This window comes from Gallus gallus, chromosome 13 (genome assembly GCF_016699485.2).
Source record: "Gallus gallus isolate bGalGal1 chromosome 13, bGalGal1.mat.broiler.GRCg7b, whole genome shotgun sequence".
Lineage (NCBI taxonomy): Eukaryota > Metazoa > Chordata > Aves > Galliformes > Phasianidae > Gallus > Gallus gallus.
This window is the reverse complement of record NC_052544.1, coordinates 14,175,365-14,192,515: the sequence shown is the minus strand read 5'-3', so window position 1 is coordinate 14,192,515 and position 17,151 is coordinate 14,175,365. Positions and strand designations below refer to the sequence as shown.

The 17,151-nt window shown below is 44.9% G+C and overlaps 1 protein-coding gene and 1 long non-coding RNA gene across 4 annotated transcripts in view; one reads left to right on the top strand and one right to left on the bottom strand.

Annotated features, from left to right (window-relative positions):
* SPOCK1 (SPARC/osteonectin, cwcv and kazal like domains proteoglycan 1) overlaps positions 1 to 5,345 on the top strand; it is a 257,804-nt gene extending 252,459 nt beyond the window's left edge. For all 3 annotated transcript variants that reach the window (XM_015293953.4, XM_040647227.2, XM_046900473.1), the window contains 2 exons: positions 954 to 1,091; positions 2,140 to 5,345. In XM_015293953.4, the coding sequence (XP_015149439.3) occupies positions 954 to 1,091; positions 2,140 to 2,330 (329 nt within the window). In that variant the 3' untranslated portion in view covers positions 2,331 to 5,345. The remainder of the gene's footprint in view (positions 1 to 953; positions 1,092 to 2,139) is intronic.
* Positions 5,346 to 6,934: 1,589 nt separating this feature from the next.
* LOC121106741 lies at positions 6,935 to 10,441 on the bottom strand. The gene is made up of 3 exons (XR_005839644.1): positions 10,360 to 10,441; positions 9,787 to 9,903; positions 6,935 to 7,029 (listed from the first exon to the last, which is right to left on the bottom strand). It is a non-coding gene; the product is annotated as an uncharacterized LOC121106741 (long non-coding RNA).
* Positions 10,442 to 17,151: the final 6,710 nt, after the last annotated feature.

Below are 17,151 nucleotides of genomic sequence, written 5' to 3'. Positions count from 1 at the left end.
TGCTGTACACATGGAATTAGTTTAAAAACTTCCTGTGTGACCAGTAAAGCATGGGTGGTATTGACAAAGGAGAAAATACTTTCTCAACAGTCTTTTGAGATGAGAGATTCGGGGCAAGGGTGGGTTTCTGCCTTGTATCAAGTTGAAGCTATTGGCAAAGAATGGAGAATGACAGCCTTGACCTCCCCTGGGAATAATCTTGAAAGACAAGAGAGGGCTTTTGTATGGAAGAGCATTTCCTCCATTAGCTGCAAATGGGGAGAACAGTAATGGGTTTCTCCTAAGAACTCACCTGTCTGGAAGCCAGAATGAAGCACGCTCTGCAAGTCTGAACTGTTGGTTTTATTACGAGATAAACCTTAGGCTTCAAATCTGAAGATGTAGGGATTTCAGTACCTGTTGTCCCTCTCTGTAAACCTCTGTGCATTAATTCTTTTATGCATGAAAACTCTCAGTGAGTCAGAAATACTTGAGATGAGTATGAATAGCAAGCAGATGGCAGATACCTTCCAGGGATAATTACAGTGTTGTGGAAAGACTTATATGATAAACAGTGAAGGAGTGCAAGTGGAAGGAAAATGCAGAATTAATGAAGTTGGGGTAATATTCCGGTTGGGAAGAAAAGCTTAAAACCTGGAGTTAAATCTGAACAAGACCATGGGAATGCTAATCATTCAGAGACAGACAGAACCCAGTCTTTAGTAGCATATGCCTTCAGCCCCCGCGTGCTATCACAAAGACACGCACTGCGTAGTGACCAGGGTGGCTCAAGATAGTTAATCATGTACAATTTCTGCTCCCTTTTAGGCGCCAGATAATCACAAGAGTTTTCTTGCCAACACTGTGCAGCTTTTCATGTAAATAAACAACAAGCTCATCATATCACATACATCATAGACCTGCTTAATCCTACAGAGACCTGTGTTACCGATTATGTCTTGTATTTTATTCAGGTGCTTTCATCCCACGGTGCAATGAGGAAGGTTATTACAAAGCCACTCAGTGCCACGGCAGCACAGGGCAGTGCTGGTGTGTTGATAAGTATGGCAATGAGATAGCTGGCTCGAGAAAGCAGGGGACCGTTAGTTGTGGTGAGTAATGATGTGCTCTCCTCAGATAGCAAAGGAATTAACATCATTGTAAGGCTTGCCATTGCTGTAAGACGGAGTACGATAACACAACTGACAACAGCAAAACGTAGCTGTGTTCAAAGTGCTCATGTGGTTCCCAATTCCTATTACAAATGGGGTCCTTACACACATTTGTCCTTCAGACTGAGGGACTACAGCAGAAGGGAGCACACAGTAGCCAGTGTTAAAAGGATGTTTTTGTTATTACCAGTGTGGGATTTGTCACTGATATTGTAATTAAGGCTATAGGACTGCTATTCAAGGTTATTAAATATATTGTTCTGTGTACTTTCCACACATTGATGGCGACTTCACAGACCATCTCTTTCCAGAAAAAGGAAGGCATCTCTTTCCAAGAAAAGGAGGCTAGGTACAAATACTTGTAAATTAGCAATCAAGCCCAAGAAAATTGCTGACAGTACAACATGCTGGGGGTATATACAATCACCAATTAGCTGTCTTACCTAGGCAAACAGGATTTCCATGGCATTGCTTTGGTGTGCTTGAGTGATGGCTGTAGATGCAGCTGTTGTAATTCCAGAATTAAAAAAGAGACCTAGAAAGTCCAGGATGCCCAGAGCTGCATCGTAAGTGTTAGGCTCAATAGATGTATTTGCAAAGTATATTTTATGCACTTAAATAAAATTAATTCACAGAATATTTCTAGCCTAACCTGGTCTACTTAATCATAATGAGTTAAAAGTATTTGTAAGTAATTATTTTCTGGCCTGCATGCATGTGAACTGAGTCGGTCTTAAAATCAGTTGAGAATCTGGGAGCAGAGTGATGCAGTTTTTCATGCAAGTAAATTTCTTGGAGTAATTTAATATATAAATTTAACCCAGTTCAGGAGGAAAAGTGAAATTTATAGATTGTTTCATGAACAACTGAGCCAATTAATTAAAAAAGTAACACTGCAAATGCCAGTGGCTTGAATGACAAGGGTAGTGATGTACGAGGTGATTTGGTGTCACATGAGGAAATGACTGTTCCCACTTACCTATTTCAGAAGAGGAGCAAGAAACCTCAGGGGATTTTGGCAGTGGTGGATCTGTTGTGTTGCTGGATGATTTGGAAGAGGAACCTGAAGCAACAAAAAAAGACAAAGAAGGGAAAGTGAAGATTCATGTAAGAGCAGCTAATGAAGACGATGAAGATGAAGATGATGATAAGGATGATGAAATTGGTTATATATGGTAGTGCCCATTGTTCCGAGGACTCACGTTTTGCACAATATTGCAAGTCACACCATATCTCTGCAATTGTATCTGAGAGTACCTGGCACAAATATTCCCTCCCTACTGAGTTTAATTTTGTATAGTCTATTTAATTTGGAAGACAGCTTTTTTTCCCCCCCCCCCAGGAATGACTGTTTGGAATCCAGCTTTTGTTCCATTGGTTTGGGAGATTTTTGTTCTATCCACAGGGGCAATGAGTTTTGTTCCAAAAACATTTCATGTCTTAATCCTCAGTTGCACAGCTTATGACACATATCTCGTGAAAGAAGAATCACAGAAGGGCTCAGCAAACCAGTACAAGGCTTAGAAGCCCATCTGATGTTATCACAGACAATTAGTATCATAAATTGCTATCTGGATCGTATCAGAAACGGTCCTTTTCCTTTCATAGGAAGGGAAGAGGTGGTGTCTCCTTCTCTACTCCTTATTTATTGCACTCCAGTTGATTTAATACCTTTGGTAGTGATTTCTGGCTCCCCAGAACCAGGGGTTTAATTCAAAAAGAAACCCATCGGTGGGATTGTATTTTCCTTACATTCTTTGAGAACGTACGTGACAGGTTTAGTCCAACCTTAAAGAAGAACAAACTCCCACCAGAGCAAAGTTCAGCTCTCTGCCACTGTTTTTGGGTTGAGTACCACGACCCTCATCTTCAGAGCTGCTGAGAACCTGCAGCTATCACAAATCAAGCCCTACAGGCAGGGAACAGCATCCATCTACCTTTCCAGATGTTTGAGGAGAGAGATTTCCATCAGTTTGCAGCATCACAACCACCTCCATGCCCATTCCCCAGCACCTGGCTTACCCTTTGGCACTCAGTGTTGCACTAACGTCATGCAGGCACACACACCGCTAGGCTGCCTGGTAAGCAATCCCTCACTGCAAGGCTCTACAGCTTTCAGAGCCACTCACCATCAAAAGTAATAAGCTGTCATTTCTTTAATTTAAATAGTTAATATGTATTTGGCCTGTTTTAAAAAGCAACTTGATGTGGGAGCGCTTCAAAAGCATAACTCCTGCTCAGCGTGACAAACTGCACGCTCCTGACACGCACATACAAAAAGAATAGTATTAAAATGCAATCTGTGTTCCCCTCAGCATCAGCTGTGTATTTATAGCTCTACAATTGTATCACAGCACACTGACATTAAATTATTTGCTGTGTCCTTTCCCGTGGCAGTTCTCTGATGCAGGAACATCCTGCGGTGACCTTTCATTATTTTTGCTGTTTTCAGGACCTCTGAGTGGGGAGAGCCGAGGAGAGCACTCTGCATCCACACCACACAAACTGCCTGCTGGTGGGGTAGGTGCTGTTGGCTTCATTTTAATTGTAGAAAAACTCTTAGGAACAAATTTACCTTCAGCTCACCCCTCTGAGTGGTCTCGATCTCCACGCTTACCTATTTTTCTGCATTCTTGTGGCCTTTTGCAATGGCTCTTCCAGCCACATGCATCAGTGTGGACATCCTTCAGTTCACATGAGTAGAGGTACCACCAGCATCCAATTCTCATCCTCACTGATCATATCCTAGCTGTAATGTACGTCTGACCATTCCAAATCAGCATTGGAAAAACACACTTTTATTATGGACTAGTTCAATAGGCTGCAGCTATAACAGTTTAAAGACAATAAAATCAAATAATGGGGCAGGGCCTTACCAGGAAGACGCCAGGCAGATCTCTGTGCTTTGAAAGGCAGCTCAGACTGCACTTTGCCTCAAATAGCACGACTCTGTTTAACAAAGCCCTGCTGAAATCCACCAGCACTGTGCAGTGTTTGGGGGATCTGTAGTTTATATATACATACACGTGTATATTGAGACAATAACTCTCAGAAGGTGTTTTATTTCTTTAAAATAAAACAGCCAAGAAACCTACCAATAACCAATCCTTTGTCAGATCAAGCCCTTTTCTTCTTCATGCTTTGCAAAGGATTTAATTTGCTCGCAGCTTAATTTAATTCCTTTCTTTTTTTTCCTTCCCAAAGCAGAACTTCCCATCTGCATCAAGTCATTGACCTTTCAAACATTTTCTCATTGTGAAAAATGGAATCAGAGTTGCCCCATTCTTTTAGAGACACAAACCAATTTTTAATCTCATTTTCTTTTCATATTAGGGACTATGAAATACTGTTAGGCGTTGCTTTATGGTTCAAGGTGTCCTTTTAACTGCTGTGGTTAAATCAAAATCTCCTTGAGTTCAGATTTCAGCACAGTTGGGTTTTTTGGGTCATTACTGGCCTTTGCTGTGAACACAAAGACTCCTTTTCTTTTCTTTGTCTTTTTTTCAGGCTATTCCATACTATTATTTTAAACTGTTAGACTGTTTATTTAATATTTATTCTACAGTTTATATTGAAAATGTAAAGTTTATATTTAAAACAACACTGTTTGTTAGTGAATGCTTCTCCTTGCCTCTCCAGCCTAGTCTGTTAGTCTCAGTGTACATTTCTGGCATGGGAATATTTTGATATTAGAAGTTTTGTAGCATTTTTCCCTCCGAGCAGCAAATGACATAGATCTGAGGTCATCACTCAATACAGACCACCGGCTCGCCCAAGCTTAGCTTCCTACATTTGTTGGCTTTTATTGCAGTCCCTTCTGTATGCCATTCAGGTTCCTTTAATACATAGACAGCTTTGTACAGTTACTATACATCAAAAAGCCCTTTCTACAGTAGGTGGTTTTTGGTCTTTTTATACTTTTCTCAATGCTGTTGATGTCCGTTACTGTTCAATGTGTAGATCTGTAAGAAGAGCTCCAAATATTACGTGTTTCAGTTTGATGTCCCTACTGTAGATGGATGTAGGCTATCATAGTAAGTAGAACTGCATAGTAAATTCTGAATGCTTTTTCCATAAGGAGTTAAGTGGAATGTGAACATTTTGCTATCTTTCTTTGGTTAACTGTAAATGCTTAACTGTAGTCTGGAATAGTTGCATTTTTGTCTGTCTCAATAAATTTTAATTTGTCTGCGACTCATGATTACCTGTCTCGAATTTTATTAAGCTTTGGGGATCAAAAATACAGCAGCACCTTGAGTCAGCATTTAATCATGCATGGAAATGGATGGTCTTTTATATTTGGTTTATACCTCTTACCTCTGTTCAATGTCATCCATAATCTGTGAAGTTAATGTAAGGTCTCTAGAAAGCTGTATTTTAGAAGCAGAAATGAAACCGAACTGAAAGCAATGATTGTACCCAAACCGGAACTCTTCAAATTAAATCCAGATAGATTTTTTAAGGAAATGAGCTGTAGGAAGGGGTGGGGGAAACTTTCAGTGTTATTTCCTCCCCAGTTTGCAGATCCTCTTGTCTTTGTCTCTTCTGAAGGAATCTGGGGCAGTTTTATGAGCAGACACAGTCACACCATTGCATACAGCATAAATGAAGACAAAAATGCACTGAATGCAACTTGGAGTGGGGGGAAGGGAGTCACTGTCACTTATAACTGCTATTAAATTGTAGTTCCATTTTATTAACTAACTTTAAATGGCCAACATCATTACAGTACTAATTACGGAACTACAAATGTTCTTCCATCACCTTTCCTCTGCACATTCAAATATTTTTGTCAATATTAAATTGCCACATGAAAGCATGAAACACATTTTCAAAGAAGAGTGCAGTGATGATCTCATCTAACAGATTTAGAGCTCATCTGTCCTTACACCACTGGCTGAGCTGTCTCCTCTAAGAGCAGAATCTGTCTAGAGCATACCTAAAACTTCTGTTAGTTTGATGTTATTCACTGGTTTGTTTTTACTGTTGATAACGCACACAGCTGTCCAGCATGCTGCTGTACCTGTCTGAGGACATAAGAAGAGCTTTCCATTTCCAAACCCAGGGAGACCCTTTGAAGTGTTTGATCTTTCACATATAAGTGATTGAGCCATGCCAGATGTCAGACACTGTGGCACTGAGGGCTGAAAGGCAAATGCACAAACAAACTCCTGAGCTTAAGAGCATGAGATGTTAGCTAAAAATTAATTCAGAGCTGTTGAGATGTTAATGGAGGAGAATGGTTAAGCAGTGGATGGTGCTGAACCACTTTGAGATGCATACTGCAGGAACTGGAGCTCCCATGTTCAGCATCACCACTGCCCTCCCTGAGCAGAAACCCAGCAGTGCCTCCTGGACCCCACCTTCCTGTGTCAGCCCCTGCTGTCATTGCTCCCCTGCTCTGGGATACCCACTGCTGGGAATGGTTTACCCACCTCATATGAGGTTGAGCTGCTGCTGTACCACCCGTACGGTGCTAATCTCTTCTTAACAACCTGTACTGGGCTAAACATTGTGAATCTGTCCCTGGATATCAGACACTAAAATACTCATAGCAGATTATCACGTCCCACCTGCTGTGCCCTGATAAGGTTTGTTGCTTTATCTCCAGCTATTCCATGATGCTGCCTTCCATTTTGGAGTAGAATCCTGAACCAATTCTCATTAACTCCCTTCTAAGGGACACAGTCTTTGCCAATTGGTACTGCAGTGCATCTGTTGCTTCAGCAGTGGTAAGAGGTTGGTCTGAGTTTAAGGTGAAGTGATGAGCAGGGCTGGCTCTTACCTGGAAGACAACAGAGTCCATCCTCTACCAACCACCACACTTCCCGTCCTCAGGAAAATCTGCCAGCCCAGGCACTGAGGGGTGTTGGTACCTCTGGGAAAAAGGGACACAGGACAAATTACAGGATTAACTCTTTACAAGGAAACAGCCTTTTTTCCTCCTTTTTCCCAACATAGAAATAATATTAGTAACATGAGAATAGCATTTTGCTAATGGTCATACTTCTTTTTTCTCTGAAACCTCCCTTGCCAGATGTATTCTTACACACACGCAGTCTTTTTTTCTCTTACAAAGCTTTCTGATGAGAGCCACACCAGCTATGAAGCATTAGCATTAGCGCCTTCACTGATGATTAGGTTCATTTTTCCTTAAATACTGACAGTCAAAGGGTGAGATATTAAAAAGAAAAATCGTGTCAAAACAGTTTTGCACACAGCACAGCTCTCCAATTAGATTAAAATGAGGGAGAGTGCTGTTAAGAAGCCTTTGCCTTCCTGAGCTCCCTCACTGCCTTTCTGGAGGGCTGGGGGAGGCAGGGAGAACAGCAGGTGTTATCTTGCCATAGAAGAAGGAAAAATAAAGGGTGAAACAACCAGATTTAGGTAGGTGAGAAGAAGAGGAGCAGCCCCACTGGATGTGGGTGAGCTCTCAGAAAAGTTCCTACTTTTCTTCAGGGCAATGCAAATTCCCACCGACTTAAGCAGCTCAGGATCAGCCCATCACAACCCACGAAGTGCAGAGGCGGCTTTCTGCCGTGAGCCAGCTTGCTCCCGTCCCCTGCGAGCAATGCGGAGTGCTTGAAATGAATCCCTGAAAGCTAGGATTAAAAACACAACAACAAAACCACACAGTAGCAGTCTGGGAGGAAGGGAAGAGCGTGGCATGTTCAGATATTTCCCAGCACTGTAACAGCCCAGTACTGAGGCAGAGGTACGTAAAAAGCTCTAAAGTGTGCATTAAGTGCCTATGGAAGCACCCTCCCAGCTGCACTGCTACAAGAAACCCCACTGCTGACACCAGATTCAGAAAGAAATACGGTGTCTGGCAGCAACTGCTCTCACGTTCCGCTTCTTTCGGGGCTCACTATAAATTCCTGCAATTCTACGTTAAAGAGTTGGGCACAGAGAGAGAGAGTTCATAAAGAAAACTTAACACGCAGGGCCTGTGCCAGGTACTAACTGTCACTCCTCATCTATAGTTACTCAATAAAAATCATTGTTGGAGCATGACTCCACTTCCTTTCCCAGCCAATACGTTCGTAATCTGGCCCTTGAACATGGGAAAATCCACCCCAGAGCACGCTGTTAGAGGAGAGGTTCAGGAACACACTGGCTTTTGCTTTGAAAATGAATTACCTAATCTGATGTTATTTGCAATTTTTTGAGAGACTTGCAGTTTTTGATACTGGCTTTTCTATGCTAAATATCACAAATTCAATTAACACAAATACGGTCAAGTAAAAGTCGGCACGAGTAGGAACATATCGACATAGATTTGCTCCATCACAGATGACATCAATTTATCACAAGGGGCAAGGAATCGACCTAAATAGCTACTAGCCTGAAGTCAAATTAAATAAAAGCAAGTCAGTAACAAGATGTAGGCTTTCACAGATTAATGTAGGCTACTGAAATACAGCAGGTTACAAAGGGCTGTTACAGAAGATCAATACTTCCGCTGCTTTTGGCAGCTTTTTTGGTGGCTGCCAACGCCACTCCTGTTGCAGCAGGGTACAAACCTGCCCCAGCCATCTCCTCTTACCCCATGGCCAGCACTGAAGGATGGGGAGTACATCTGGTGACACAAAAGGGATTGCAATAGATTTCTTTCGGCAAGCTGGCTGCTGTGGTAGAATATCACACTGTTTGTTAAACCACCCAAAATTGCACCGATGGTCCCTGCCTGCTCTCAAGCCCAATTTCTATCCTCATTTGAAATCATTCGCTTCAGTCTGCAGTAGGTGGTGTTTCCTTTCCTTTGTTTCCTTTTTTAATTTTGTCCCCAAGCCTTTGAGTTAATTAAGTTTTAACAGTGAGCTGTATCGCTGTAGAACAGGATATCTGATCGCTCATCTGTTTTACATAATTGATTAATTAATAACCTTGCTAATTGAGTCTCATGAAACCCTCTGTTAATCTGGGCCAAGGCTCTGTCCCAAACTGCTGCTTGTAGGGTTACATTAAGACCAGGACGCTTTGGCTCTGCAGGGCACAACGCATTATCAGCTTGCCAGGGCTTTGGGAATGCTGTAGAGGCTCACAATTTGGCAGGTGAACCTTACGTTATCTGCACTGCGTTTCAAAACTGCTGCCTGCTCTCTGCTATGCCCCCAGCAACTTCGGTACTGTTTCAGACCAGCTACCACCGCTCAGCCTCACAGCCAACTCAGCTGGCAGCACATCCTACAGCTCCTGGCTGAGCACACTGTCAGCACGGCTGTACACCGCCACGGCCAAGCAGTCTCCCCCCTCTTATCTGCAGCTCTGCACACTGAGCTCTTCCCAAAGGCACTGCTGGATGCGGTGTGACCTGCAGTTTTCCTTGGGAGCAATCACAGCTGAAATAAGGCACAACGTGATGGATTCTATGCAGCTTCATGGAAGGGGACTAGCTATAGAAATAAGCACTGGCAGTAGTTTGCATTTTAATACCATCTCTTTTCTTGTTCTTGCCCCTCAATGCAGAACATGATGCATCTCTACCACCTGATAACATCAGCAAGGTGGGGGAGTGTGAGCTCTGCCTTTAGCACTGCTCCTGAGGTTGATTCCCAAACCACCTTCCATCACCTGAGTAGCAAATACTATCCCTTCAAATCTTCCCAATAGGAACACGCGTCCTCAAACCCACCTGCATTATGTGGGCACAAACCCACAGCGATTTCACCCAATGCTCAGGGCTTTATTCTATTCAAGAGTGCTACCCTTCTGCAAGCAGGACGGGGGTTGGCCTCCTTTCCCAGGTAATCTGCAATGGGACAAGAGGTAGTGGTTTAAGTTGCGCCAGGGGAGGTTCAGGCTGGATATCAGGAGAAATTTCTCCTCTGAAAGAGTGGTCAGGCATGGGCACAGGCTGTCCAAGGAGGTATGTGTGGGGGGCGGAGGTGTTCCAGAACCTTAGAGATATGGCATTTGGGGACATGGTCAGTGGGCGTGGTGGGGGTGGACTTTGGAATATTACTGGTCATTTTCAATGTCAAGGATTCTATTGTATTGTATGAATGAAGTGAAAGCGTCCTAATAAAGTGATCATATTTTAAAACAGCAAAGAAAAGTCCAAGTGCTGGACCATGGTTTTGAGGAGTCACCCAGGAAGGAGTCCATGCAGCTGAACTGTCAGCCCTCACCCATCCCAAAGTTCTTCCCACACCTCAGCACTGATCTCAGGCTGCTTTCCAACCTCTGCACAGCAGCTGATCCTCACCTGAACGCACTCCTTAGCACCACAGCATAGGGAGGTCCTGCTGAGAATTTAATCCCGGGGATCTGGAGAGGATTTCAGCCCTGGAAACAAAGTTAAAACGTTACACAGATATTTCAATATGTGCATCTGCAGGAGAAGCTAAGGACAGCGGCCATTTGTTTCTGAATATCCCATGAATTTCCAAGATACTGGGGAAGGAAGGAGACAACAGCTAGCACCCCCTCTAAGTGGCTAAACAAGGGAAGACAAACACCACCCCTCTTTTCTTCACTGCTCTATGATGGGGTGAGAAGTGCTGGTGGCATCACTCCTGCCATGGCGTTTGTAGGGTTGGTGAAGGCATGAGCTGGGCTGACAGCATGCCCCATCTCCACAGAGCCACTGAATGGTGCAAGTAATGAATCCAAGGGATGATCCATCGCTTCCTGCCATCTCCAAGAGCCCTGATAACCGCACCTCTTCTTGTTTTCCCTCTTCCAGCCTTTTCCAGATTCACCAAAGCAAGCTTTCGCTGAAGAGAGATCACATTTCAGGCCCAAAATGCTCTGATTGTTTACAGTTTGTCACGCCGTAATTTATATTTATTGTTTGTGGCTCTTATTTACACGTGTTCATTATTTTCCTATTTTAGCCATCTATCCTGCGTATCCCCCCCCCCACTTTTTCAATTATCTCCCACACGCACAGTTTATCAATTACATTGCCAAGATGCTTTTAGAGAGCATAATTTGTTTCTAACGCGTGATTTTTTGACAGCATGATTTGTTTTCATGTTTGCTGAGAATTTTAAGATGACAGTGACTTCAGGGGCAGGGAACAAAGTGCTGTGAATCCTTCTCCTGCCCTCAGGTCTCCCACACAGCAGCGCTCATCAAACCCACACCAGTTCAGGTCTCGGTGCTGTTTCTCTCATCCCAGGGGGGTTTCAGAGTCTCTCAGAAGCCCTGAGCTCTCTCCACGCAGCCCTCCTAATGGCCAGCACTGCTGGATCCCTCTGGAGATTGCTAAAGCGTTGCTCTGGGCAAACATATGTGGGCTGAGCTGTACCCCACAGGGTTTGGGGAGAAAGCAAATGGGGCTTTCCCAGCAAAGAGCCACCCTGCCGTGGCCTCTGCTCCCCTGGGAGCAGTGAGTGCATCTCCAGCTGCTGCCATCAGGTCACTTGGCTCAATCACAGCACTAAGGGGTTTCTCCTGGTGCCTGGCTGTTGCACTGGGAACTTTACAGGCTCCCTTGCCCAGGCTGGCTCTGCACAGACTGCCATGTGGCACCAATCCCGCACTGCCCTGCAGAGATCCAGCAGGCTTTGCTTTGGGGCACACAACCTGGATTTCCAGTCATTCACCCAGCCAGCCTGGCCTGGCCTACCAGCAGCAGCTCTATAAGCACTGATGAACACGTTAGCCAATGTCTGCTCTCTTAGTGTTCTCCATCCCTGGTCCAGAGCTGGGCACTGCTTTTGGCCCTTGGAAGCCAATTAACACATCTGTTTCTTTATACATCTCTGTGACACAGTCGAAAACATCTCAGCTTTGTTCTTCGATTGCCCTGCCTCCCCTCCACGCTCATTATCTGTGAGGGATGAGGCACTCTATCTCCCTCCCACGGTTCCAGCAGTCCCCAAGAAACACCCTGCAATACTCAGCCTCAATTTACCATCTCCTTGCTGCAACAGAGGCCATCACTTTCCAGTGTCAGCCCTGACCCACCAGCAGAGATGGGGAAAGGAACAAGAAAGGATTCGTTCCCTAGAATGCTTTAGGTCAAAGGCTCCCTTACAGGAAGCGAGCAGCGTGCTGGGTCACAAACACCAGCTCAGTGGGGACTCTGGCCCAGTGCTGCTTTCCTGCATGGATTGTGCTTCTGAAGCACAGCATCCTCAGAGCATTTTGCTCCCATGATCTGATTTATTCCATCCAGCGAGGCTGCAAGAGGGGGATTTATGTGAACAAGGTTCAGAGCAACCGTTCTGAGCAGCAAAAGCAAATCGGGCTGTATCACACCAGGCACTGCTATAGCAGTAATGGGGAGATGTGGCACCTCTCTGCAGGCTGAGTTAAAAAAAAGCTGGCTGAAACAGCAGGGATGTTGCTGGGTGAGACAGTAGGTGCTCACTGAACCATATTTTAAGTCCAGAATAGGTGAAGGCTGCCCACAACGAATTAGCTTTGTTTTCTCCTCTTTTTCCCTTCCTACATAGTTTTGGAGCACTGCTGATGATGGTGGTTGCACAAAACCAGAAGGTAATGTCCTTAAAGAGCTCAAAGACCAAATCTGTCCCAGAGCACCCACATGCAGTGCCCCTCAAACATCCCTGATGTTCTCTCTGCCGCACTCCCAGCAAACCCTTCCCCTGGCATCCCAGGCTCAGGACAGACAGCTCCCAGAACAGAGAACCATCAAACCATTAAGGTTGGAAATGACCACTAGGATCATCCAATTTAACTGTCAGCCCACCAATGTACCACCAATGGGCTCTGCCCAGAAACCCCGACTGGGAATGTTTTCCCATACCACATCACTACAACGCATGGAGCTGCTATGGAGAGAAACCCCACAGGACAGACAACGTTTTGAAACCAAAATGATTTCCATTTTTTGACCTAAACTCCACATTCATGGCTCGTTGAAACCATTTAAGGCAGCAATCCATTTCCAAAGGTTAAAACTGCCTTTAGAAAAGTGCATTTGAGTAAATGGTTGGAAAAGGTAAAAGAGAGTAAAAGCACATTTCTTAAAGTGTTCATATACAGAAATCAAAATTTAGAGCCCCACAATACTAATGTATAGGATTTGCTGTGGAAAGCTCTGGAGGTCAGTGTACAAATGTGGGATCCGGGAGCAAATGTTGTGGGCTGTTTTATGTCTGCATATCAAGGAGGGTAAGCACTTTTCAGAGGAAAAAGCTGCATATGTCTTAGAGATGCAGCTTTGTGTAATAGAACTGAACATAACGTATACATCATGCAAATAGGAAATGGGATGGAATGCTTAATTCCTGGATTAGGTTCATTTAAATGAAGGTCATTTAGGTTAAAGGAAACATATTCTTGCCCCGGTCAGGGCTGTAAATCAGCACAGCTCCACCGAAAGCACATTACTTACAGAGATGCACACCAGGGAGGACCTGAGCTGTAATTTTCGGATCAGAAGGAATCACAGGAGATTCGCTGTCATCCAGCAGTGCTTAGAAAGGTCCTTGGAATCGTCCAGTCTTTTTATGCTTTGAGCCAAAATCAGAATTTTAACAGCAAAGCCATCATGTAACAGAAAGCACCCGGCGATCACCGGCACAGCTCCGGGTTCACAGCGCCTTTGGGGCACAGCAGTGATGAGCCCCAGGCTGCCTCCTGCCATGGCTGCTCCCCAGGGCAGAGCTGAAGCCCCACATGGAATCATTAACATTGGAAAAGAACACTAAGATTACACCCAGTCCAACCAGCAGCCTATCCCTACTGTGCCCACTGAGCACATCCCTCAGTGCCACGTCCACCCTAACACCGAGATGACACTCAGGGGAGCTGAGGGATGCCCCACCACACAGCATTCCTGAACCTACAGCTATTTCAGGAGAAGATCTTTAGGGCAAACGCGTTTCCCTGATTTCCACCTCCTGCCATTACCAAAGAGCTCACTGAACATGGCAACGGCTGTGCTGTAGCACTGCCTTTCTTCTACAGCTCCACAGACTATTTGTTTCTTTCAGCAGTAAGTTCTTTTTGCAGCTATTTCCCTCTCAACCTCCTGCATGGCAAGACCCCACTTGTCACCTTCATTCTGACTTTGTAATCCACGCCTGGTTTCAAATCAGCCATTCGGCATGGTAATGAATGGATTAACTTTCTGCTTTCTGATGAATTGTAGGAAAAATGTTTCTGAATTATCAAAAAATAATTGGAATTAAAATTGTAAATGGTTTCTACAAGGGATGCTTTTGTAATTAGTTGAATCCATGCAATGGAAGCAATTATGAATAACAAAAAAAATGTGTTTACCTAATCACTGGAAAGTACACATTAACTCTCCAATTAGAAGTCCCTCACGGCTCTACTACAAACTTTGGACAGAAAATAATTTGTTTCATGCTTTCCTTAGCAGGCAGAGGAAATTCCATCAGTTCCATTTGGGCACGTCCACTGCTGCAAACTCAAATGCCAAATGCACGTTTGGTTATCTAAATGAGCCCCTGGCACCTGCCCTGCACCTCGCATTGCACACAACCTGTGCATGGGGAGAAATGCCAACCTGGTGAGATGAGCTCCGTTTGCTTTTGTTCTAAGCTTTCTTGCAAACTGCACACGCATGGAGAAGCGAAATGGCCGTGCTGCTCTGCCTTACACATGGAACAAAGCTTTCACAGATGGAAAGGGACTTCATTTTTTAGCCCCTCCTGTTCAGCAGGCCCCAGCTCTCTCACCCCAGCCAGGCAACCCCCTGAGGCCCCTTCCCATGCCCCGGGTTGGGGAGCAGAGGCACACCACACTCCCAGTGCCAACTACCTGATCCTTGTGGCAGCAATGGGATGAGCAGATGAGAGCTGCTGGTGGGGGATCACTGCAGCTGCAAGCTCAAGTTCTGACTGAAGCACTTTAACACTCAGCAACACCAGAAAAAGAGCCAACCAGCTAACTTGTTCCAGCATTTCACTGGATTTCAGAAGGTCAAATAGATGCTCATAGTACCACTGCACTACAGCCAAAGCGAAACAACATCATACACATTCAAATGGAAGTGCTGCAGTAGGGCCAGTCCATCTGGCCATAATTTTCATGCCCCTCTAGAGCCAGGAGCAAGCTTCCTGTTTGAGCCAACACCACAATGTACTTTATAGCACGATGGAGAGTCAACAGTGTGATGTACTCTATTGCTCTATGCAGAGTCAATGAGATGTTTCCTGCATTAAGCACCTGCAGAAGCACGCAGCATCAGTGACACCAGCAGCTCTTGGCTGCACTGGAGCAATGGGGTGAGACATGGCAAGAGCCATTCACCGACCACAAGAGCAACACCACCTCTCCTTCTGCCCCCAGTATCTAATTCCAGAAGACAGCAGTGCTTCTGTATGTCTGGAAGGACAAAAAGCAGCTGTATAAATCACACCGGCCGGCACAGCTCCAGGCCCTGGCAGCCACGGGTGTTTCTGATGCCCTGCACTCAGCAGATGAACCCACACCTCTCTGCCCAGCACCCGGACAGGCAGCAGCCAGCAAAACACCAGAGAGCAAATCGTTACAGCTCAAATTATTCCATCTTTTCTTCCTCCAGGTGCCCCCTGAGGCCCCATTGCCACAACCACGATATTTGATAGAACTCCTCACTCCGAAGTTGTTCTCCCAAAGCAGGCTGGATACTTAATACAGCAAATCCCACATTTGATGATTAGGTGACATTAGAGCATACTTTTTAATACGTTCGACCTATTTTGTGAACAGCACGCACAGATTTATCCTCATTGTGCTCAATAGATGTTCAAGCCTGCTGTGTTGAATGACACAAATAATGAAGATTGCATTATGATTACAAAGGTAAATTCATAATGTGAGGTGGTTTTAGGATCCAGCTTATGGGGTGAAAATCCTCCTAGGTGGAAGAAAACAGGAGGCACCATTCAACAAATGAAAACACCCTTCACCATTTAAAAACATACGACCTATTTTATCTGCTTAAGAAAACCTATTAACCAGATGGATTCGCCACAGCATCAAATTCTGCAGAGGGAATTACAGTACAGCGAAACAAATGAGGATGACCCAGGGCTCCTGGTGCAAATTGTGAGTACACATGAAGGTGAATACCCACTCTGCCTTGTTGTAGCGGTGCTGCTGGATGTCATCAGCGCTGGGTATTACTTCCCTGGTGTGTGCAGACAGCGCTGCTGCTTTGCAGCCTGGGGAGAGAAGTCAGTGCCCCAAACCACTGACAGCCAAAACGAGTTCCTCCGGCCGTTGCCTGGACGTGGGAGGCAAACACCTCAAAATCAATTTCTGTGCCCAATTTACTCTCAGTGACATCCACTCAACGTTTTAGAGGATAATTTGGCATTTTGCTCCCAAACTCTTACCATGTTACTCCAGGTCATAGGATCATCCCATTAACGCTTGCTTTTGACCCTCTCTACTCCATAACCCAGAAATGGAAAGCCTAAACCATCCCTTCCCACCCACAGCCCAGGAGAGAAGCCACAAATTATAAATAATGGCCAATACTGTGAGCCATTCACTGCTGCCTTCTGACACCTCGAGCCCGCTCTATTTCAAGCACCTCCTTTATTATCCCATAGTCTACAGTGGGAAAAGGTTATTTCATGTCCAGGGAATGCGTGGCTTCCCAAACAGCCCATGCCCGCACCAAAGCCCTGGGGTCATTTATCCACCCGTTGTTTAGGTGGAAACACAGTTTGGAGCAGCAGCAAACGGGGATGGTAAAGAGTGACAGGACGATATTCAGTGATATACTGAGCAATTCAGGATGTGAGAGACATAAAAGGAAAGAAGCAAGACGGTATTAAACACAGCCCTGAGAGACAAAATCATGGAGCTGAAATAGTAAAATATATATATATTTATCTATATATAGTCAATAAAGCCATGATGTGAGCAGAGTGAGACAAGCAAGGGGGAAGCAGCAGAGCTCTCTGCAATGGGACACATGGAGCAGAATAGCACAAGGGATGCAGAAGCAGCAGCGGGGGGTGAGCAGTGCTGGGCTCAGGCAAGGGGTGGGTGCTGAACGAGGGCGCTTCCCACAGATGCCTGTGCTTACAGCTGTCACAAGGTGTGGGAGTGACAGTGC